General features: G+C 33.5%; 1 protein-coding gene across 1 annotated transcript; it reads left to right on the top strand.

The window, feature by feature from the left end:
• Positions 1-1,215: 1,215 nt before the first annotated feature.
• On the top strand, positions 1,216-23,990 carry LOC111000920 (ionotropic receptor 25a). Its single transcript, XM_045633782.1, has 19 exons — positions 1,216-1,334; positions 2,103-2,249; positions 3,913-4,098; positions 4,999-5,165; positions 5,719-5,892; positions 8,200-8,372; positions 8,866-9,025; positions 9,470-9,586; positions 10,849-10,953; positions 11,693-11,792; positions 12,725-12,902; positions 13,380-13,563; positions 14,635-14,756; positions 15,982-16,094; positions 16,676-16,766; positions 18,039-18,121; positions 18,637-18,715; positions 21,148-21,221; positions 23,737-23,990. Exons 1-19 carry the CDS (start codon positions 1,256-1,258, stop codon positions 23,961-23,963), a joined length of 2,559 nt encoding a protein of 852 aa, XP_045489738.1. The 5' UTR covers positions 1,216-1,255; the 3' UTR covers positions 23,964-23,990.
• Positions 23,991-25,477: the final 1,487 nt, after the last annotated feature.

Genomic DNA, 25,477 nt, shown 5'->3' with positions numbered 1-25,477 from the left:
GAGACAGAAACATTAATTCATATGATTTAACGTGGGAGAAAATGAGATAGATAAACTTCTTTCGAATCGTCGTGATTTCAAACCGGATGCAGCGGTAAAGAGAGACAGAAACATCAATTCATCATATGATTTAACGTGGGAGAAAATGAGATAGCAGGCATTATACAGCCTCTCTTTACTGCCGCTTTTTCATTTGATCGAATTTCAAACTTTCGATGTTTTAGTTTTTCCCAAATTAAAAATTTATATTAAACTTATAAATTAAAATTTATCATTAAAATATACTGTTTTAAAAGAACACACACATTTAGATAATGGAAAATGATTAATTTATATATGATTAATAATAAAAAAAATGTTTTTGAAGGTTTCACTTCTACCATGTGTGAATTGCACATATGTTTTTTTTTTTTAATTAATTTATTTATTTATTCCACTACATTTTTCTATCTTAACAGTTACTACTAATTCGATAGAAATCCATAATAATTCCCACACCAATTATCCTACATAAAACATTAAAAAAATTAACTTATATGCCTAAATCTTATAACTAACAATAAAGCAAGCAACTCTTGTGAACTCAGCCAGTGTTGTTGTTGTAGTTGACAAATAGGTCAATAAAATCATTTACGTATGGAAAACAATAATTGTTATTATTTTCCATTCGTAAATGATTGAACCTTTTTTTATATATTTATACCATATTTTGCAATATATTTAGTATTAGTTTTCGTTATATATAAGTTGTGGCTGTAGGAATACCAAAGAAATAAACAATACCTATTTAATCACGACAAATTAAAAAAAAGTTTACATTCGTTTATGCAATTCTTGACTTTTCATTTACTTGAAAATAAACTCCATAAAATAGATATAACTGCACGAGTGTACACGCGAATAATAAATGAAAATCACTGTTTGCTTTGTTTAACGAAACTAACCCTTCATTTTAAATATTTGATTACTGTGTTATTACTTAAAATCACGTCATGTTTTTGGCGCCATTTGTCGTCCGTCACTTGCCGCTTTCTTCTAAGAAGTTTATAGTCTTTTTGTGAACGCTGACAAAGGGGGTTTAATTGACTTTTTTGTAGTCTGTGACGCGATGTCTTAGACATGTTTGAGAAATTGCGTATAATTTTCTATGTTTGTTTAATGTTATTAATTCCGTATTTATTACAAGAATATATCACGGTTATTCTTATTAATAAAGTCGGCCGTTCCAATACTTGTAGAACTTGTGGAAATTGAGATGGAGATTTATTATTTACTGTTATTTATTTTTTTGTTTAATCTATGTTGCGTCGCGTCTGAGGCTAGTCTTAGGTACAGTAAGTATCTTACATATTGATATATTGCGCATACTAAAAATACTTATACAACGGTGTACAATCGCCGCGCCAGCTAAAATCAATGCGATGACGTCATATCCCCAAACGCGCTGACGAAGTATTTTCAACTAAGCATGTATACGTAGAGTAATTTCTCATGAATAACCACGTCTTTGATACAAAATGTACCTAATAATAATAATTAATAGTTAAAATCCGCCCGTGCGGCAATGCAGTCTACAACAACAATATATAATAACAAATTAGGGTTAAAAGTAAAAACCGCCTACATCTGGGTCAGTTCAAGTTGTGAGTTGTGGATGATTTGGATATCTACTTCGTATTTCACACTCACTTCAGTGAGCCTTCAGGCGATTGGCTGGTGGCCGACTACGAACTCTGGGATTGAGGATCCTTGGGCGGTAGTTATTTCCAAATTCCGAACCAATTCCATTCAGGGTTCTTCAAAGAAAGAAAACAGCAAGCAAAAAAAAGAAGAGCCTCCTGCCCGTTTGCCCCCGGTTCTATAAAAAAAAAAAATCTTAAAAGGCTGGCAACGCACTTGCGAGCCCTCTGACATTGAGTGTCCATGGGCGGCGGTATCACTTAACATCTGATGAGCCTTCTGCCCGTTTGCCAACTGTAACATAAAAAAAAAATATACATGAAAAAATATATTTTTACACAAAATTCATTAATTCTAAACAAAACTGTTCTTTGTTTTTTATTTCTGCTTCCTTAAATGGAGTGTCTTTATATATTTTTTAGTATTCATCCTTGAAAAACACGATGTTGATGTACCAGAACAAATTGCCACAGCAATCAAAACAATTGAGAAAGCAAAACCAGGACTCCATGTCTCTGATGACATCATATTTCTAGACAGAGAAAACGAAGAAGATGCCTACAACCAACGTAAATATATCTTACTGATTTCAAATACCCAAATATTTTTAAGATAGACTTTTTTTTTAATGTAGACTACCTAAAGTTAGTAATTATTTTTTGGGAAAAGGGATACTCTTCTTTAATAAAATCCCAGAGGCTCTTTTATGTCTGCCTTTTAATAAAGAAAAGCTGTAAAAAGGCTTATCTAGTTGATAAAAGGGCCTGGGACTAGTGCTGGGCAGGCTATTTCTAATTAATTAGCGATATCACTACATAGTATAAAACAAAGTCGCTTTCTCTGTCCCTATGTCCCTTTGTATACTTAAATCTTTGAAACTACGCAACGGATTTTGATGCGGTTTTTTTTAATTGATATAGTGATTCAAGAGAAAGGTTTATATGTATAATAACATCTATTAAATAGTGGAGAAGTACTGTTATTTTTGAGGTTTCTAATGTGATGTCGTAAATAATTACATTTTTTCCGCTTACTTTGCAAACGCAGGCTGAACCCTACGAGTTTTATTAAAATAATTTACTAAGTATTGTACACATTGAAAAGGTCTACAGAAAAGTCCATGATGGTTTATATCTATCTCTTATGGATAACCCACAATAACTTTTTTTTGTCATTTACTTTTTACGACAAATAATGGCTAATTTTCGAAGCGATTTTAACCAATACAGCATTAATCCTTAACCAATTAAATACCTTGAATACATTGTTCATTTAATATAGATCTATACAGCCCATTACAGCTTATTTAGCAGCAATCGAACGCGTATATTATCGGAGCTTTCCAGCGACGGAAATAACACTACATAATAAAAACCTGCTTTTCATCAGCATTTCACCCGTGCGAAGCTGGGGCGGGTCACTAGTTTGTTCTAAATTAAATGTGGTTTGATGATTTGCTTTTTTAAAGAGTACCGAGAGTTTTTTACGCCTGCTTTTTCTCTCGACCAACACCCTCTGTCAATTGCTGATGAGCAGGGATGCCTACAGGTTCAAATTTAATGACGTGGAATAAGTGATACCTATCTTATATTCCATAATAAACAATTTTAATAATAATTTAAAAGTTTGATCCCTGTACCTTTAAAATTTTAGAAATCACCAGGTTATCGGTTTAAGCTAAATATTTTACTTAGCGCATAATTTAGTGGGGGCTGCCACCCCAGTATTCTTGCTTGTCGTTGATCCCTTGGAAAATGCGGCGGCCACAGAGCGGATAGAAAATGATAATCGACACAAATATAATATAATAGACTTTCCTCCAACTTTGCCGTCTGTTCTATAAAAAAAACTAGCAGACTCGGCCAAGCGTTGCTGTGGCTAAGGTTTTTGCATAGTAGTAAATTAATCAAGGGAAACCGTAGGAGAACTTATGTGAAACGTTGGTACCACGACACGGACCTAAACTAAACTACCTTTAACTCAGCGCCATCTGTTAGAATTGTATCAAATAATAAACAATGTAATCGTAATTTTAGTAAGGATGCCTATTTTTTTTGAAAATGAAATATAGCCTATGTCACTCAGGAATGATGTAGCTTTCCAACAGTGATAGAATTTTTCAAATCTGCCAAGTAGTTTCGGAGCCTATTCAATTCATACAAACAAACAAAAAATCAAACCTTTCCTCTTTATAATATTAAGTATAGATAAGAATTTTAATATCTTTTTTAGTTTGTTCCTCACTCTCTAAGGGTGTATCTTCAATAATTGATTTGTCGTGGGCCTCTTGGAAGATTGGATCTGGTCTGCCCATCATCAGATCGTCTTTGGACTCACAGGATCTGATTACCGCTATCAATAGCTATTTGGAATCAAGGAATGCGACGGATGCAGCCATTTTAGTTAAAACTGAAAATGGTAAGTTTGAATAAGTAAATAATGCTGAATGTTTTTTTTTAATTTTTATTTATTTACACTTCGTTATAATTACATAATAATAATAAGGGTGGCTATATATCTAACAAGCGATTACTTCTATGATCCAGATATTTATTGGTAGTGCATAAAGTTCAAAACCCAAATCATATAAAAAAATAAAGATTTAACATTACGAAAAAAATAAAAATAATACAAAAATATTTAATAAAATAAACTAAAACGCTAATCACACGGATTCATGCGATGCATTACAGAAGAATTAAGTAGCAGTAAGCAATGTTTATGTAGAAGAGATTAAAAAGATAGGGAGGCTGCCAATCGTATGGAGTCGGGCTGTTCCAGAACTTAATGGCGGAGAATTGCCTAGGATGAGCGATTTGATCAATAAATTAAAGTACCTGGATGGCCGAGCTTTGCTCGCTATTTTTATTTTTTATAAATTGTGTTTTTGGAAATTATATATAAGTACGAATTACATACTAATAAAATGATGAAATATGAACAATATATATTATATATGCTTTAGTGTTGTTGTGTCGTTAAAGCAATTTAAAAAAAATAGTATTATTATTCGCCGATAGATGTCAGGAAGATTCATTTTTCAGTTTAAATTGGGACGACTCAAACACCACCTTTTTGTTATTTTTTATCCTTTATTCCTAGCTGGATCGATTTATCGCCCCCGAAACCCCCCGTATACTAAATTTCATGAAAATCGTTGGAGCCGATCCTGAGATTCCAATTATATATATATACAAGAATTGCTCGTTTAAAGATATAAGATAATTATTAATCGTAAATCGCGTACGCTGTGAAATATATATATATACAAGAATTGCTCGTTTAAAGATATAAGATTATATAAATGACTTTTTTTAGATGTTGACAGGACGCTATACACGCTCCTGGGCAAATCGAACGTCAGAGTGTGGGTCAATTCAGGTCTAACGAGGGACTCCGCCAGGTCCCTGTCAAAGATGAGACCAGATCCGAGCTTCTACATCATTGCCGGAGATAGAAATTTCGTCACAAGTACTTATAAACGGGTTAGTCTACTGAATTGAAACCACCCTACTTAATTCTGTTACCATCTTCATCACCACCATCATCATTCTTTGACGTCCATATTTGGATGTTGACTTTCATACTCCCAGCATTGAGCCCTTTGCATCCATTGGCTTGCATGTTTTGTGATGTCACATCCATCTCTTGGGTGGGTTGCTCGAAGGTCTTCTGGTCTATCTAATGGAGACGTGACTCAAGGAGTCCATCAGCTGTTGTATATGCGTGCTTACCATTAATGTACCCTATAGACTATACCGCGTTTCAGGGTAGTCGACGACAGGTGGATAGATGTCGCATCTATTGTTGATATTATTGTGAACACAATTTTTAAACAAAGTTTTTACCTATATTAGTCTTCAGCTAAACGTAAATATTAATCAAGACCAATAATATATATATGTTATGCTATTTAACGCTCAATATGCTCAATGTTAAACACTATGTGTTGTTTCGTATGTGATTTATTTTTAATTAAAAATTTGGTCATTGGAGTACGTAATCTGTAATCTGCTTATTTTGTTAAAATGTTTTTAGGCTGTTAAAGAAAAGCTTGTGCGTCGAGATTACCGCTGGAACCTGGTACTAAATGATTACGAGCCGTTTGACCCAGCAGTTTTGGTGTTGCCATCTGTCATATTGCAAATTGATACAAATGAATGTTGCAAGCTTTTGGGTGTCAGCGAGTGTACTTGTCCTTCGAATACTCAGGTAATGCCATCAAAACAAATCCCACTGTTCTTCTATTGGAAAAAAGACGTCATAAAAAAATACTGATGGAATGGTTGTATTTTCCAAAAGAAAATTATAATTTTATTTGTTTGGTAGATATTTTGTATGGATATAGAGTAGGAGGTAAATGGAAATCACAATTGAATTCATCAAGGCATCAATTATTTGTACGCATAAATACAATTATGTCAATTTTTAAACGAACAAACGAAGCCTATGCTGCCTCTTTGTCGCTCGTTCCGCGCTCTCGCTTGCACTTCAATCCTTAAATGGAACACCTCACGCGAGGTAACGCCGCATGCGTCATGTTTTTGTTGCATGTTATAACGTAATTAGCTAAAATATATAACACTAATATGAACATCAACATGACTCTTATCCGTGGGGTCCTAGCGCTATAAAGCTTTTCAGAAAGATATCAAAAAGGTTAGTCGACATCACTGGAGACCGAAGAGCTGGCAGCTACCTCGGACAAAGAATTAGTCTAGCTATTCAAAGGGGGAACGCTGCCAGTATCTTCGGAACCTCGCCTAAAGGGACTCCTTTTAATAATATATTTTAGTTATTACATTTTAAGGATAGTTATTATATTAGAATTATTTTTACATATTAAGTATGTAATTGTATTCTTGAAGCTTCAACGTCTGCTGCTGTAGTGACAAAATTAATAAACTTTTACCAATATTACTGAATTAAAAAAAAAACATTTATTCATACACCCAAACCCAATCTCAATCCATTTTTGGATATCTGATATAGACAACTTAATCCAAATATTGATAAATGTGTTCCAATAAGCAATCAAAAAAAACAAAAATAAAAAAAAAACAAAAATTCCCTTTATTAAGTTCCTGGTCTTAAATATACATTTTAGTACATCCCTTTTAAGTTCTATAACCTGTGTTAGGGATGCACACTCTTTCCTATATGTTGTTTCTTAACAAAGGTCTAATCTAAACAAAACAATGAACTTACATACTAAGTAGTACTTATACCTTAATATAACTTAATGTAACTTAATAAACAATCCAATACATTATATATTTCAAAAAACCCAAAATCTAAACAAAAGTTTACAATAAATCGTAAAAAGTAGAAGTAAACTACAAAAGTAGGGTAGATAAGTAATCGACGGAATGTTTAAGCCATCTGTCGATACAAGCTATCCATGGTAGGTCGGATCGGTTTATGTCGATAGACCTTTGTATGAAAATGACAGTTCAACTGTGCCAATATCCTATCTGAAGATTTTATACATGTATATTTTAATATTATTTGTACGGTTTTATTTACTTTGATATTGATTACTTATCAAATATGAGTGTAAAGAGCGAAGAGATTCCATTCTATCCGTCGCCAAAAATGGATTGTCTCCGTAGGGTTTGGTTATGAATTGCAGACAGAAGATATATTATCGACTATCACGGTCTGATCCCAGATTGTTTTTAATCTGATGTGATGAATTCTCACAATTCGATTCTGGTGTATAATAAAAATGCTGGCTTCGTTACAACAATTATATTATTCCAATAAGTCTTATTCTTAATCAACCACACAAATAATAATTTAACGTCCGTCTTGGTCAAGCGAATCAGAATACCCTCATTTATTTTAGATCGTACCAAAACGTCTTTATCAAAATCAATAAAATTATTAACATCGAGTAAAACATATTAAACAACTACAGTCATCAAATAATCTATACTGTAAATTATAAATATTAATTATAAACATAATTTAGCTAATAAAATTGTAAAATAATAACATATAATCATAAATTCGTTACATCGACAAGTACAAAGTACAATCAAATAAAGTAGCTTGTAACTTGAATATAAATATTAATTAAATATAAACGTGATTTATAAATAATAAATTTGTAAGATAGTAATAAGTAATCATAAATTCATTACACTGAGATTGTGGATTAATTATTGGGTTCGGGCGTTAGTTAGTTGGCGCCTGGTATATGGGTACCGGTGACTCCAGAGCTGGTGAATTAATTAATTTAATTAGTTATTAAATTAAAAAAAAAAACTTATTTCTCAAATTCTTACATCAATAAATGAGTATTTATTGCCTGTTCTTCTCTTCCGTTCTACGCCCTTGATTTGAGAACTGGCAGTAAATGTCAAATTAGAATCATTTAATGTATATTTCTTTTTTTTGACGTTCATAAGTGTACATTATGTTAACTATATGAATAAAAGAATTTTTGAATTGACTAGCTACTTCCCTTATCTATGCAAATTCTAAAAAGTTACTAATAAAGTTTTGTCTTTTCAGCGTAAACAATTGATACTAACAAATTTACTTCAGTACATATCAGACGCGTTTATTAAATTAAACATAGGTTTATCGAAGATGACATGTGACGCACACAAGAATGACACTTTGGATCAAATTGACATATTTCAAAATGGTGGCAATGACAGCATGTTTTATTGGAATGAAGAAGAGTGAGTATTATAATGGTAATATCGTAAAAAAAATTATATTTTCATATTAGGGTTGCCTGGAAGAAATCGCTTGTAAGCGATAAAGCCGTCCGTTGCCTTGTAACTTTTGTTTGTTATGTGTATGTTTTTGAATAAGGTAATAAAGACTGTAAAGTAAAGCCAAAAATAGAATAGAATAGAACAGAATAGAACAGAATAAAACAGAATAGAACAGAACAGAATAGAACAGACTTGACTTATAATGTAAATTAAAATAAATTTGCGCGCCATTGTGTGTGGCAGAATATGCGAACGATTTAAACAGATTTACTTAACATTTTTGTACCATATTCTTGCAATAAATAATAATAATAATTATTTATTATATGATATATATTATTTATTTGTTTTATCATAATAATAAGAGTTTAATTTTTGTGAGTCCAGTTGCCATGTCAATCGTTTATGACAACTGTCATCTGTCAGTTCAGTATCTGAATTGTAGCATTTTTAGTTCCAGTTTAAACCTCCGATCTCCGTTCATCTTGTCCACCTTCAAACCGAATGAAGGTCTGCAACGAGCTGCTTCTTGGTCCTCAAATGAAGACTTTAAAATAATACCGGGGTTTGAATTTGAGCCTCTGAGAGATTTCTTTAGGATTGGGACTTATCCGGTAAGTACCTACTACTTTATAGAATGTTCTATATTGTTCTAATAAATTCACAAGAGAACTGGCAGCAACTACTACTTCTTCATTAGAAGAAGAAAAGATGACGTAACTGATTTTTTATAGAACAGGGGGCAAACGGGCAAGAGGCTCACCTGATGTTAAGTGATACCGCCGCCCATGGACATTCTCAATGCCAGAGGGCTCGCGAGTGCGTTGCCGGTCTTTTAAGAATTGGTACGCTCTTTTCTTGAAGGACCCTAAATCGAATTGGTTCGGAAATACTTCAGTCGGCAGCTGGTTCCACAAAGTGGCGGTGCGCGGCAAAAACTGCCTCGAAAAACGCGCAGTTGTGGAACGGTGGACGTCGAGGTGATACGGGTGGAATTTCATATTCTGCCTATACTCAAATCTGAGGATTAAAAAGTTCTAGCGTCATTTAATTTACAGGCTGTGCCCTGGACTCTCCCAAAACTGGATCCAGTGACAGGCGATGCTATGTTCACAGAAGAAGGACAGCCAATGTACGAAGGATATTGTGTGGATCTTATAGAAAAAATCGCAGAGGTAAGACGAGAATAACGCTCTATTAAATTTCAATTATTTTTGAATGAATTTATTTCCATTATTATAATTTAGTCACTTATAATGGTTGCCTGGAAGAAATCGCTCGAAAGCGATAAGGCCGCCAGTTGCTCTCTTTTCATTTAATTATGTTAAATTTTTATATTGTAATGCAACGAAGTATCAATAAATAAATAACGTGGTCATTTATTCTGAGACTCAAAATGACATATTGGGTTAGTTTAGGTCAAATATTAAGTAGTCAATAAAAAAACTCTTTTAAGGGTTTTTAGTATATATGCAAAGATTATGAGGAATCGTTTTTTTAAATCAATCCTAAAAGATGTAATGTGGCTTGTGGACATTATGTTCCTATATCACCTATAAAAAAATACTTAAATACTCATTAATTTAAAAAAATACAAGTAATAATAATTATACTTATTCGTATTATTAGTATAATTATTAATCGTTCGACTGAGTTAATGTGAATACAAATCAAAATCGCAAATCGCGCACGATGCGAAAACTATTGACAATGTGATGTAATACAATTTTATAGAGGACATCAATATCTACACTAAAATATATCATTTTGTATTTAAAAATGTTTAGGTTATGTACGTGCCGCAGAGCACAGCTCAGTATATTATTCAGATTTACTTAAAAACTTCACCTTATTAGTCCAAATGATCAAAGACGATAGAATATTTTTAAAAAGATAATGTAAGCCAAGTGAATGCTAATAAAACTCTTAAATCGCATACGCTGTGGAAACTATTGACAATAGAGTAAAGTGATGAAAGTGATGTCAAAAAGCCCGCCATTTGTCTATGACATATTATTTTATGATATTTACCTAATTATTTCACTTATTTAGCGTTCCTTGAAAGATAAATTTCCTGTTCTTTTTGTAAATGTAATTCACTATTTGCTATTCTTAAATCTGTAAGATTAGCTTTTTAGTTTTAGTTAGTTATTAATATTGTTTTTTTTTTCTCTAGATTAAAGTTCTATAGATTAATATAAATATATTTTGTTTTTTATATAACTTCTGGTTATGCACTTCTTGCACTCATCATTTTTTATTTACTGTTTTCTTTTCTTACTAGGGTTGCCTGGAAGAGATCGCTTGTTAGCGATACGGCCGCCCGTTGCATCCCTTGTAATTTATATATATTGTGTTATTTGTGTTTCTTTCTAGCAACGAAGTGTGAATAAATAAATAAATAAGAATAATAATTAGAAGTGATCTTATTTCTCAGGAAATGGGTTTTGACTATGAGATAATTACTCCAAGGACTGGTGATTTTGGCAAGAGACTACCAAATGGTACGTGGGATGGTGTTGTCGGTGATCTGATGACTGGGGTAATGTGTTTATTTCGTAAATAATAAGACGAAAAATCTAAAGATACATTCAAAGATTAAAAAATACATTCAGATATACATTCATACTAATACTAGCTGACCTTTCAAACGTTAGTTTTGCCATGTATATCGATTATAATAAAAAATAGGGGTTGATCGTAGAGGGTTGAAAATTTATGGTTGTATGTATTTTAATGCTGTACTATAAAAAAATAAGAAATATATTTTTTTCCAAAAAATAAAAAGTGTAATAATAGATGTGGACTACCCTTAACATTTAGGGGGATGAAAAATAGATGTTGTCCGATTCTCAGACATACCCAATATGCACACAAAATTTCATGAGAATCGGTGAAGCCGTTTCGGAGGAGTTTAACCACAAACACCGCGACACGAGAATTTTACATATTAGATAAGGATTTAGCATAAAGGAAAACTTATTAATTCTACTTACTTATGTTCTGTTAAACACTTTATTTTTAAATGTAATCTAGCTGTTGATCTTATAGCCTATGCTTGGTAGCTTAGCCGGAATAGGCTTTATTAGGTTGCTGACACTATGGCGAGCGAAGTGCAAAGTACCATTTAGGTTTTTTACCCTAGTCTGATTTCACTTTGCCACACAGGCGCATCGTCGTCCGTCCATAACTGACACAGTTTGTGTGAGTTGGAAGCAACCTCTACTGATGTTGAAAAATACATATGGACAATGTATCTAATAAAATGTATTTTACCTTAGGAGACTGATATAGCGATATCCGCTTTAACCATGACGGCTGAAAGGGAGGAGGTTATTGACTTTGTAGCGCCTTATTTCGAACAAACTGGAATACTTATTGGTAATGTATGCCATGAAAAAATATAACTAGAAAAAAAAACTATTAAGTTATTAAGTAATTAACTACGTTAACTAGTGACTATATTAATATTAAACAGTATTTGTATTCTTGAAGCTTCTATACATGCTAGTGAATGACAAAATTAATAATTTTTATATTCTACTTAAAAATCATTGAAAATAATTTACCTAAGTAACACAATGTACACATAATATGAAGCTTAAAAATAATACGTATCAAATGGTTCTAAATTCACATTTACTGCCAGTTCAAATCGAGGCCGTAGAACGGAAGAGAAGAACTGGCAATAAACTTTCCGCCACTCTTTTTAACCGCCAAATTTTTGTTTCAACCACTGGTTCAAATCGAATGAAATTTGAAATATACAATGTATAAAATACTTTTATTTATTATTTACTTGGTAAATGATGGCTAATTCAGGTTTCTTATTTTTTCCATATAAATTGTTACGCCATGCCTATTAAACTATTTAATCACCTTCCTAGAAGTTATCGATCACTGCCATGTAATTCTTTCAAGGGGAAGGTGATTAAATTTAAAGGCAAGGTGTCTCGCAAGGGAGAGTATTCAGACCATAAATCTTGACAACAGTTATAAATGACTTAAGTTAATCTTATGACGTTCTGTTTATGGTCTTATTATATGACATTATAAAAATCAATATGACATTTGCATGCTTTATATATGGCTGTTTGTGCGGAGTTTTATAATAGTCGATCCAATTGTACCATTATCTTAGCAAACGATTTCATTTCATTTCATTTAAAACGGAATTTTGGGGCTTATAAAAGACCTGAACTGCTTCGAGAAAAGAATGGCTGTGCCGGTTCTTGCTCGACCTGGTTGATGCTCTGCCATACCCTCAGATGACTAGATGCCAGTGCCATAAAAATCAATGATTGTTTTTTCAGTAATTCGTAAGCCAATCCGTAAGACTTCGTTGTTTAAATTCATGACTGTTTTACGGACGGAGGTGTGGCTCAGTATCGTCGCTGCCCTATTACTAACTGGCCTGATGATATGGCTTCTGGAGAAATATTCACCGTATTCGGCCAGGAATAATCCAGATGCATATCCGTACCCATGCAGGTACTAGAGTTTTTATAACAAGTTTTAAAACTATAATTTAACTGTTAGTATTATTATTTTATATATTATAACTATTAGTCGTTTATTATATATATTATAATCTTTTATTAATTTTATTTTACACATTTAGAGAAAACACTTTTTTTATACAGTTGCTCAAAAGTGGCATATTGCAGGGACGTATAGCGTTCGGGGTGTGGGCTCACACACTCGTGCTTTTTCTTTCCCAACTGTCAAAATAATGTCTTTTAAAAAGAAAAAAACCAACCGCAAAGTTTTTACTAAAAAATCAAAGAAGTTTTTAACAGACAAGTAGCTTCTTTTTAAAATATTTACATGAATTATAAATACTTCAACAAGCTTCCTTTCTTCTAGGTAATCTGACATTTTATAATAAGCTTTCCTAGAGAGCTTCTGTTTTCGAATCAAGCTACTCCACCAACACTGGACTTTTGATTTGTTAAATTCCTGTTTTAGGGAGTTCACTTTAAAAGAGAGTTTTTGGTTCGCCCTAACCTCCTTTACACCACAAGGCGGTGGTGAGGCGCCCAAGGCCCTCTCGGGTCGGACACTTGTGGCTGCATACTGGTTGTTTGTGGTACTCATGCTGGCGACGTTTACAGCCAATCTGGCTGCGTTCCTTACAGTTGAGAGGATGCAGGTATTCCTTTATAGATTTTTTTTAAATATTTGATTTAGAGTCAGTGATTCCCAAAGTGGTCTATATAGGGGTCTACGTCAGCGAAAATTTGGGTGCCCATGAAATGAAAATGGTGGTTCACTTTCATACACTGATAGTACCTATTTACTTACATCATACTGTATTATAATATCAAAACATATACATTATTTATAAAAGTATTCGCTTTGTGGTTGCAATACATTCTGAACTTGTAAAAACAAAAAAGATCAATTCAATTAATAAATGTATAAATTAACATGTGTTTTTACTTTCAGTTTTTAATACTAAACTTCACTACAGTTAGAAATTTACAGGAAATCAATATCAGGGAAGTAGGGGGTCTACCCAACCCGGAAAAACATGGCAACGGGTCTACGACACAAAAAAGTTTGGGGAACTCTGACTTTAGACTATACACACCTCAAAACACCACAAATGATTTTTAATTATGAAACAGTCATAGACAAAATAACAATATTATAAAAAAATATAATGAGACATCAATTGTTTTTAATATCCGATTATATATCTTAATATATATATTTCTTGTGTGCGTGTGTATGTGACTGAACTCCTCCTAAACGACTGGACCGATTTAGACGAAATTTTTTGTGTGTGTTCAAGGGGATCTGGGAATGGTTTAGATTCACAATTTTGTCCGCTGGTCAATGTTTTTTTAATTAATTTTCAATTTATTAGTTGTTGTTGATTTTGGAATGTTTTACATTGGATCCGACAGACTGTCAAATTATAAATAATATTCGAATTTTAATTTTAGTCTGTCCCGAAATTTAAAAAAAGTTTTGTTATCATTGTGTTATATCGTGTGTGACCATGTGCTGGATCGTTAGATATTGTCATAACATTTGAATAATAATTTTCATCAAAATGGCTTATTAAAAATTGAAATTTTGAAATTAAAGACGTAGACAGGACAACGTCTGTCGGATCCGCTAGTATTTTATAATATTGTTATATTGTGTATTTATGTGTGTGTTTGTTTGTTGTCTATCTGTCTGTCGATGTCTTAATATTTAAGACATATTTCAGACACCTGTGTCATCATTGGAGCAGTTGGCTCGGCAGTCACGCATCAATTACACTGTAGTCGAGGGTTCGACAGTACACCAATATTTTATTAACATGAAGTTCGCTGAAGACACATTATACAGGTTTGACTAATTGCGTACAAAGTACATGTCAGAAGTGAAACTTAATTATTATTATTATTATTATTATAATATTATATATATATAAACGAAATTATTTATTACTAGCTGAACTGGCAAAGGTCGTTTTGCCATTTATATCATTTATGGTTATTGTGCCTCACTCGACATAGATAGGTATAGTGTGTCGCCGACTTTTTCGTAGATATTTATAAGATCTACAATTACTTAAAACATTTTATGGTTTTATCTTTAATAGTTTAGGCAGGGTACGCAAAATAAGTAACTTTTTTGGTTGATTTTTTACACATTGTGTCCGAAAAACCCAAATATCTTACGGAACCCTATTTTTGTTCAAATATAGCCTATATTATTCGTGGATAATGTAGCTTTCGAATGGTGAAATAATTTTTAAAATCGGTCCAGTAGTTTATGAGCCTATAAACAAACAAACAAACAAAGTTTTCCTCTTTATAATATTAGTGTAGATGTAGACTAAGGTAAAAGCCCCAATAGATGATCATGTACCAGAATATAATCACTATTTTATATCTATTAGTATATATATATTCTCATTCAATTGGATGACGTTGGCACAAAATAAATTAGGGTGGAAAAAGTTGGAGGAGGCCTTCTCCCGGACAGGGATCGCATCTTTGTTAAAATTGTAATCATATCTATTTTATTTAATCTATGTAAATAGGATGTGGAAGAATAAAGGATTATTATTTTTATTAATCTAGTGCCTTGCTGTTTCAAAACTAATTGAAAATGATTGATTAAATGATTCCCTAATTACAAGTGAATTTCTGAATTTCTTTGTGCGGTTTTTATTGTGACTTCGATGATTCTTCTATTCCTACCCTCATTTCAACTTAAATACGAAATGGCCGATTCTGATGATGAAGGGCATCCGCCTATATATGCATTAAGTATGGTTATAAACTGTTCCTTTTAAAGGTTTTTTTATGGACCACCTGATGTTAAGTGACACAGCTTAGGGCCCTTCAAGAAAGGAGCGTACAAATTCTTAAAAGGCCGGCAACGCACTCGCGAGCCCTCTAGCATCGAGAGTGTCCATGGGTGGCGGTATCACTTAACATCAGGTGAGTTTGCCCGTTTGCCCCATGTTATATAAAAAAAGCCGCCCATGGACACTCGCACTGCCAGAAGGCTCGCAAGCGCGCTGCCGGCCTTTTAATCCATTAATATTCTAAATTATTTTTAGAGTGTGGAAAGAAATAACATTAAACGCGACCACTGATCAAGCGCAGTACAGAGTTTGGGATTATCCAATTCGTGAGCAATATGGTCATATATTGCTCGCTATTAATGCATCAGGTAAAGCTTCTTCTTCTTCTTCTTTTGGCGCGATGGAGAATAATGATGAGAGTGAATTTTTACGATGCGCGCGCACCGTGACACAAAATTAACAGAATTAAGTTAGGTCTAGGTGGCATGGAAATAACTATGTTCAAGTTGTATATTCTAGTATTTTTATATTTAGAACGTGTTTCGTAACAATACAATTAAACAGTGCGAATAAATAAATATTTTGGTGTTTTTAAATCAATTTCATATTGGGACGGTAATTATTTACTAATAATTTATTTATTTAAATAAAATCTTTTTGAGTAATTTTAATATTTATTGTTAATCACTACTGCGTTTTAGTTATTTTTCTCCATACGCCAAAGAAGTATCTAACGCGTGTACATAAGTACACACACTCTTTTTTTAATATATATAACTATGTGTGGAGAAAGCAGAAAAGTTGAGGTCTTTGAACCCTGGCTTAATAAACTTTCTTTAGCATTTAACAATGCTCGAACGAAATATGTAAAATTAGATCAGCCTAAGCCTCACAAATTAACGATCCTATGCTGATCAGACAGAAGTATCTCACATCCAGGTCTTCGCAGGTCCAGTACCAGATGCGAAAACCGGCTTTCGACAAGTGAATGAACACACAGAAGCCGACTTTGCGTTCATACATGATTCAGCAGAAGTGAAGTAAGTTACCCACTGAACTTCCAAAACCTTCGACTTACGCCCAAACCCAATAACCCATCTCAAACCATTTTTGACCATCTGAGATAGACATCTTAATCCAAACACTGATAAAAGTGCCAATAACCAATCGATTGTAATAGCCATCTGTCGATAAAAACTATCCATGGTAGGTCGGATTGGAGTTTGTGGATAGATCTTTGTATGAAAATGACACTTCAACTGTGCTAATATCCTTTCTTAAGATTTTAATTTCTATGTGTTTTTAAAATAATTAAAAAGCTATTTGATATGTTTTAAACGTAGACATTAAATTTAAATATTTATTGTCGCTAAAATACAACGATAAAAAGCAATGAGATTACATTCTATTGGTTGTCGTAAATGGATTGTCTTCGTAGGGTTTGGTTATTGGGATATAGATAGGAGATCGATCGACTGTCACGGTCTGATCCCAGATTGTGGATTAATTATTGGGTTCGGGCGTTAGTGTCCTTCAAAGAGCGTATTTCTAACAAAAGCCGGCAGCGCTACAGCCTTATAGCATGTATGGGGGGAGGGGTGGAGAAACTTACAAAATAAAAATAACACGTTAATATACTATTACTAGCGGACCCGACAGACGTTGTCCTGTCTACACGTCTTTAATTTGAAAATTTCAAACTTTTTTTAATAAGCTAAAACATTCTGGACCATTTTGATGAAAATTATTATTCAAATGTTATGACAATATCTAACGATCCAGCACATGGTCTACAATAACACAATGATAACAAAACTTTTTTTTTTATTTGATCGCAGCGCTAACTGTCGGGACAGACTAAAATTAAAATACGAATATTATTTAAAATTTGACAATGCGATGGTAGCGCCGTCTGTCGGATCCAATGTAAATCATTCAAAAAAATCCAATGTAAAACATTCCAAAATCAACAACTACTAATAAATTAAAAAAACATTGTCCAGCGGACAAAATTGTGAATCTAAACCATTCCCAGATCCCCTTGAACACACACAAAAAATTTCGTCAAATACGGTCCAGTCGTTTGAGAGAAGTTCAGTGACATACACACTCACAGAAGAATTATATATATAAAGATTTGTGAGATATTTGCTTACTTTTGCTGACCCGAGGAAAGGGGTTATCGGGATACATCATTACTGTACAGAAGTAGGTGATCAGCGATCTTCTGACGATTCTAAAACACTCCGGTTTCCTCACGGTTCTCCTAAGAGAAGAGTCAAGACATTTCTGAGGTAGAGAACTCGTTTTAGATACGAGATAACAAGAAATTGCAACCTCACTGAAGTGGGTGAAGTATTCGCGGAGCAGCCTTACGCAATTGCAGTCCAACAAGGTATTTATTCAAACAAACAAAAAAAAAATATCTTTATTCATATAGGAAAACAAGTACACTTAGGTACGTCAAGAAAATTAAATTAATTGTAAATTTACGTTAACTACCAGTTCGCAAGTCAAATAAAAGATACTCTGAAACAGTGTAATTCTAATATAATAATTTCTTTAAAGATTTGATAAATCTAATACTTCTTATATAATAATTTCTTTAAAGATTTGGTAAATCTAATACTTCTTATATAATAATTTCTTTAAAGATTTGGTAAATCTTAAGTTATTTGCCTCGCCTCTTCAAACTTGCCGGTATTTTTTTATATATTTTTATGGAGGTGGTAAAAAAGAAATGCTTCTAATTTTACATTTACTGCCATCGTCATCTAAAAAGTTCCCAAGTGGGGAAGCACGGGTTCAAAAGAAAGGATGCCTGCTAGTGCCGGTTCTCCTCTAGCTGGTCACAAAAGAACAGATCGGGGTGTGGTTAAATTGTGAAGGTTATTCTAAATAAAACATTAGGTTCCAGGTTACAAGAGGACTTGTCAAGGACGCTTCTGGATTTGCAGAAGGAAAGGTTCCTGGAACAGCTGGCTTCTAAGTGAGATTTTGATATTAAAAAATATCCTTAAGACAGAATTTAAATGTAAATAAACAAGCATGTATTAAATTTTCGTGTTACCAACTCATCCAAAACTGCTTGACCGATTTTAAGGTTAAGTTGTGATCCATCACGGCACACACTAAAAGTGGATTATTTAGAAAATAAACAGATAACTCTGTTTTGTTTAATAAAATATTAAATTAACACATTGGATATATCCACAAGAAATTTCACTGATAATAAAATGCGTGCATACAAAGTACAATTCAGAAGTGAAACTTCTTCGTAAATTAATTATTACTAAGGTAAAAGCCCAAATAGATGATCATGTACCAGTATATGATCACTCCACGTATATGTAAATCTATATTCACACTATATACTGTATACGTACTAATTATATTTCACACGCCGGTGCACTTAAAAAAAACAATTTAATACAAACGAATTTACTATAAAATTACAAATTAACATAGTCCTCTGAAGCGCGATGCTAAGAAAGGAATTCTTAAAACTAAGTACGATATCGAAGCGACGCCGGCAGCAGAAATAGTATATCGTTATGTGCAGGGCTGGCACATAACTTGCTAGTGATAATATAAATAAAAAAAGTAAAAAAAACTACGTTTACTGCACAAGAGGTTATGCGACAGAATTGCCATCCAAAGTTCTAATATGTACTAAACGAATACATCGGCCAATAGCGTGTATTTTTTCTCACTCTCTCAATAGCTCTCTCCCGTTTCTTCGACAAAAAACGCTGCACATGTTCGTGACGTTTCATCCGTAAATACGCCCTCATGCGCCTAAAGAAGTTATTTTTTTTTATAGAACCGGCGGCAAACGGGCAGGAGGCTCACCTGATGTTAAGTGATACCGCCGCCCATGGACACGCTCAATGCCTGTTTTTTTTTCAGTTTCACTTCCAAAATAAGATACAAAGCAGAACGTTAACTAAGTAGACAATATAACACGAAATTTATTATTTAGGAAAACATATATTATTGTATTGTATGTATATAATACGATACAATACAAGACTTCATTACTTAAACTGCTAGCTTTTACTACTATTATTATTATAATTGCTAGCTGATGTAGTCTCCGGCAGAACGACCCGTGCTGTGGAACATTCCGCTCCTCATCAATGCTGAGCAAGAGTCAATTACAGCCATAGCACACACGCAGTTAAAGTAATAAAACATAACTTGTGTTTAAAAAATTGTTATATAATTCTTTTTATTATTTTATTTAAATTTTTATTTATTTTACTATACACATTTACACAAGACTGCATCAGAAGATATTATACTGCTTTGGCGTAAAAAGGTAGAAATCTTTCGCCATATTCTATGTTTATAGAAAAAATGACACGAACAATAAAAAAAAGCTATTTAATACATTGAAAGTTTTATTATAACGCATAAGTTAAATAAAGTTTATTTAAATATAAAAAAAAAACTAAAATGTTGACGGTAGCTATCTTCAGGGTTTCGGTTTTTTGTAACGGTGTGCGCGCGCATCGTAAACATTTACCCTCATCATTTTTAAAGCTTGCAAATACAGGGGTTTAGGCTCTGAATATGATTTTGTCCCATACGGTGTCGAGACCCTTGGTCCGTGGGGTCCTAGCGCATTAAAGCTTTTTAGGGAATTATCAAAAAGGTTAGTCGACATCACAGGAGAACGAAGACCTGGCAGCTACCTCGCACAAAGAATTAGTCTAGCTATTCAAAGGGGGACCGCTGCCAGTATCTTCAGAACCTTGCCTAAAGGGACTCCTTTTAATAATATATTTTAATTATTAAATTTTAAGGTTAGTTATTAGGTATATTAGAATTACTATATGTACAATTGTCAAATATGAAAGATGAGATATATTCCAAAAATTGCTACGCCATGGCCGTAAGAATATTTAATCACCTTCCTAGAAGCTATAGATCGCTGCCATGTAATGTTTTCAAGGGGAAGGTGATTGGGTTCTTAAAGGCAAGGTGCTTTTGTAGCGTGGGCGACTACCTAGATCATAAGTTTAATATTATCGCGGGGAACATCACTTTAGATGTTATTAAATACAAGAAAAAGAAGCCTAACGATTAAATCGTTGTATTTTTTTTTAGATAAGAATTATTACAAATATTGGTGTCTAACTCTGCGCTGTCATTTTTCTAAATGTATTTATCTAAATGTAAGATTTAATAACTAGTCTTGTTATTCAATAGATCAAATAAATAAATAAATAAAATATAAGATGACATTTGCATACCTATTCATATGTGGCGGATTTTTGTAATTTATGTAACTAATTGTAAAACTATTCTGGCAAATAAACGATTTGATTTGATCAAAAGTGAAAATAAAAACGTCAAAGAAGTATAAAAAAAATTATTGAAAAAGATTAATTCATATCAATTGTTTTTACATTTAAGATACTGGAACGAAACAGCCCGTCATACATGTCCTGATGCTGACGAATCTGAAGGGATCACTCTAGAGAGTTTAGGTATTTTTTTTAAAACATAATTTTCATTTTATTTTAGTCGAATTGGTTCGTACATACTTCAGTCAGATTTGATTTATCAATCAAAGACACCATTTAGTATTTTAAACGCATCTTTTATCTTCGATTCGAATATCTTTTCGGGTTTTTTTTTAAAAAAATCAGTGGCGCTACAACCTCTTTAGGTCTTGGCCTCAGATTTCTGAATCCGTTTCATGATCATTTTTAAATCTAATAGGCAAGTAGGTGATCATCCTTCAGTGCCTGACAGACGTAGGGCATCGAAACTCGGTTCAATTCTGAAAACCCGGGTTTTCGGGTCTAAGAGTAATCAAAACCCGGGTAGACCGGTTTTTTCGAGCATTTCGATCTTTTTATTGCATTTTTTTTACATACACTAATCTGCGTTTAAATATCGATTTCCTATAATGTGTACAAAATATAAAGGGTGAGGAAGAATGTAAATAAATGAAACAGTACTTTACAAATTACAAAAACACTTTTAATGTTTAAAAAAGTGATAAATATTTATTTTTTCTTCAGAATATCTTTAAACTAAATAAGTTATCTAGTGCCTTTTAAACCTCCATTCTCGAAGAGTGCCATTTCAACCCTCACAGTATTAAGCAAATCGTCTGATGGACAAGTTGATCCAGTGTCAGGAGCTGAATTATCAGTAGCAACAGCTTGACATAACTGTCTGTTCAGTTCCTGATCATCATCATCTAACAGCGGGAGTACTCCTGTCCAAAATCAGCTCTGAAATGTTTTTGAAGGATTTCATCGTTTTTTGTCGGAGAGTTCTTGAAAATTTTTAAAACTTTTCGTACTTCTGATAGCAGATCATTGTATCGCAAAGACTGTGAACTGAAGGACTCCATAAACGAGGATTCATTATTAAATTCAACGCCATCCTCGTCATTTTCTGTAGAATTCGTGTCGTCGTTAAATTCAACAGTTTGCAGTCTTTGAGCCAATACCGATAAAGGCAAATCTTCATCCTCGTCAACGTTTTCCTCGAAGCCAGCATTGCGTTTCTACATTACGTCTACAATTGCCTGCTGAATGGCATGAGCGATGCATGACTTAATGGACTTCCCTAATGCAACCAATAGCCTGCAACCGTCTGTGGTTTGAGCGACGATGCCATTTGTTAGAGATACCCCATATTCATCCAACTTGGCCTCAATCAATTGTAAGCATTCATGGACCCGTGAATGCGTATGAGACCTAGATTTCGAAAACTGCTATCCCTCGCAAAATTTGGTGAATGTAAAGTGATCCCTATATATCTTCTATTTTTCATGGATGTCCATTCATCGAATGATATCGAAAACTTCTTTTCATCTGACAGTATAATTTTTATCTCGTTTATTATTTCTAGCTTCCTTTTATCAAAGTCTTTGAGAATTATGTGGCGAACGGTATCAGCAGTAGTTGGTAATTTGTTGCCGGTCTTTTCAGAAAGGTACTTTAAATTTTGTGATTTTGAGAACGTTCTAAGAGAAATTCCATCAACTGCAGCCATATGAGACACCATAACCTGCATACTTGGGTTGGCATCAGTCTCAAATGGCGCCGGTATTCATCACCCGCGCAACGATACACCCTCCCCTCTCAACTACTCCACAGTTCACCCCTCTCATGTCCTGAGATGGACGCGCATTTAACTTGCATGTCTTGTTTATGGGTAGGAACGTAGCAAAGAAGCTACTTTTTGTGTCATAAATAATAATTTATCAAAGCGAATTTTTATTCAATTTACTTATTATTGCATTCAAAGTGCTTTAAACTTAATAAACAACAAAAACAAAAGTATAAAAAAAACCCGAAAAACCCGAAAACCCGAGTTTTAAAAATTGAAACCCGGTTTTTTTTGTAATCCGCAGAACCGGGAAAACCCGGGTTTTTACGGCCCGGGTAAACCCGGGCTCGATGCCCTAGACAGACGTCGTCGACTTTTTGGGTCTAAGACATGTCGGTTTCCTCACGATGTTTTCCTTCACCGTTCGAGCAAATGTTAAATGCGCACATAGAAAGAAACTGCATTGGTGCACAGCCGGGGATCGAGCCTACGACCTCAGGTATGAGAGTCGCACTGAAGCCACTAAGCCAACACTGTTTTAATGTTTTATTCAAGCTGCTCCAATAATATTAGCGACATTTAGATATTAATAATTCATATAAAAATAACTTTAATTATTATAATTACGAAATCATTGGTGAGTAAAATATATTTTATATTATTCGTTTTAAAAGTGAGTTAGAAGGCTAACTCTCTGCTATTGTCCATGGGCGGCGGTATCACTTAACATCAGGTGAGCCTCCTGCCCGTTTGCCCCCTGTTCTATAAAAAAAATCCAAGAGGGAAATGTTTGAAAAAAATTATTCGCTCGCACGGATTTTTTTATAGAACAGAGAGCAAATGGGCATTAGAATCCGAGGAAATAGAACTGTGCTAACTAACTATACTGTTTTTTTATTTATTACGAATTAAATTAACACAATTGTATGACAGGTGGGGTGTTTATTGCGACATTATTTGGACTTGGTTTAGCGATGATCACCTTAGCCTGGGAGGTGTTTTACTACAAACGAAAGGAGAGAAAAGTGGATGTGTGGGAAAAGCCGAAGAAAATTGCATTTTCCAAAGCGAAGAAGAGGAAAGGCCAGGTCACGATTGGGGACAGGTTCAAACCAGTGTCACACATCAGTGTAAATCCAAAAACCGATTACATACCTTAAAATAAAACAAAACAGAAATCATTTATTCATATAGGTAACATAATGTACACTTATGAACGTCAAAATATACATTAAATGAATCTAATTTTACATTTACTGCCAGTTCTCAAAAGGGCGTAGAACGGAAGAGAAGAACTGGCAATAAACTCTCCGCCACTCTTTTTGATTGCTAAATTTTTTTACAATGTTTGTAAGGAGCTGCAACCATTACACCCTGTTCCATATGACATATTTGTATTTCTTAGTCATTTATTAATTATAATGCCCACAAATATTGTGTGTTGTGTTTCGTCAGTGTGCCTTAATGTAAAAAAACATGTGTTATGTACACGCGTTAGAAGTTATACTACTTTGGCGTAACAAGATATTCGTCGTATTGATTTCTCGTTTGTAGAAAAAAACTACCCTAACAATAGAAAAAGGTATTTTATACATTTACTATTATTACACATTATCTACTTAAATAAAGATTGTAAAAATATCACAAAACTCTAAAAGGTTGACTACAGCTGACTTCAGGGTGTCGGTTTTTTGCGTCGGTGTGCGCGCGCATCGCTAAAAATACTCTCTATTTCCCTAACGCGCCAAAGGAAGTATAACTTCAGTAATGTTACTTATCAAAGTTATGTATTTGTTTTGTTAACATAGTTTGTCTTAATAAAAAGTAAGCACGTCTAACAATGTTTTATTATTACAATCAGGCTCATCCAGGGGGGGGGGGCATGGGGGTCATGACCCCCTCCCCCCTGAGGTGGTTCCAGGACTTTGGACCACTAAAACATAATGATTTTATTTCAATATTTTGTTACCATCCAGATTTTATGTAACTACATATATACAATATGTATTTAATTAAATATAATATAATAACTTTTTATGATGACGTATAAGTTCTTGAGTTGACAATGACTATGTGACCACCTTCTGGCGCCAAAGCTGCATCCGCCCTTGATGATGATAAAAACCGCCGAACATTCCAACGAACATTCTTCTGTTGCTAGCGACTAGATTGAATATCGATCTTTAATTAACTGTCTAGAGATTCAATTAACTCTCTGATTTAACTACTTTACATCGACATATCAAACATTACTTTTACTTATTACAGATAAGCATACAACATGATACCAGCATGTTTTGAAATATTTAAAAAGAAATCTATTTGTATAGAATTTGATTTTATTATTCAATAAGCCGTCGAGAGCTATAGGCGATTTTGGCGATTACATCATTAGTGCCAAATTTCCAGCAAGAATTCTCTTGAGGTTTGAGGACAGGAAATGTCACTGGGAACCGAATTTGGAGTATGGAAGCAATTCTTTATTGAAATTATTCATTGATTTGTGTTGAATGTTCTTGATGAAACACAACTGTCTTCATTTTCAAATGGAGTTCTGCGATTTGGTCCTTCAAACGCTTAATTTTGAAATGCCAGTACATACTTTTAGTTTGGCTACTGATTACTGCATGGATTGTAATTTTTTTAATAGAATTGTGATGAGCAGGGTTCTCAT

Source organism: Pieris rapae, chromosome 24 (genome assembly GCF_905147795.1).
Source record: "Pieris rapae chromosome 24, ilPieRapa1.1, whole genome shotgun sequence".
Classification (NCBI taxonomy): domain Eukaryota; kingdom Metazoa; phylum Arthropoda; class Insecta; order Lepidoptera; family Pieridae; genus Pieris; species Pieris rapae.
This window is presented reverse-complemented; position numbering and strand designations above follow the sequence as displayed.

What these genes read in the sequence shown, in the direction of transcription:
- LOC111000920 (XM_045633782.1), top strand. Translation starts at nt 1,256, where the DNA reads ATGGAGATTTATTATTTACTGTTATTTATTTTTTTGTTTAATCTATGT. An exon ending in GCATATCCGTACCCATGCAG is followed by an intron (nt 12,903 to 13,379) that starts GTACTAGAGTTT and finishes TTCCTGTTTTAG; the next exon opens with GGAGTTCACTTTAAAAGAGA. An exon ending in GCTCGCTATTAATGCATCAG is followed by an intron (nt 16,095 to 16,675) that starts GTAAAGCTTCTT and finishes AGGTCTTCGCAG; the next exon opens with GTCCAGTACCAGATGCGAAA.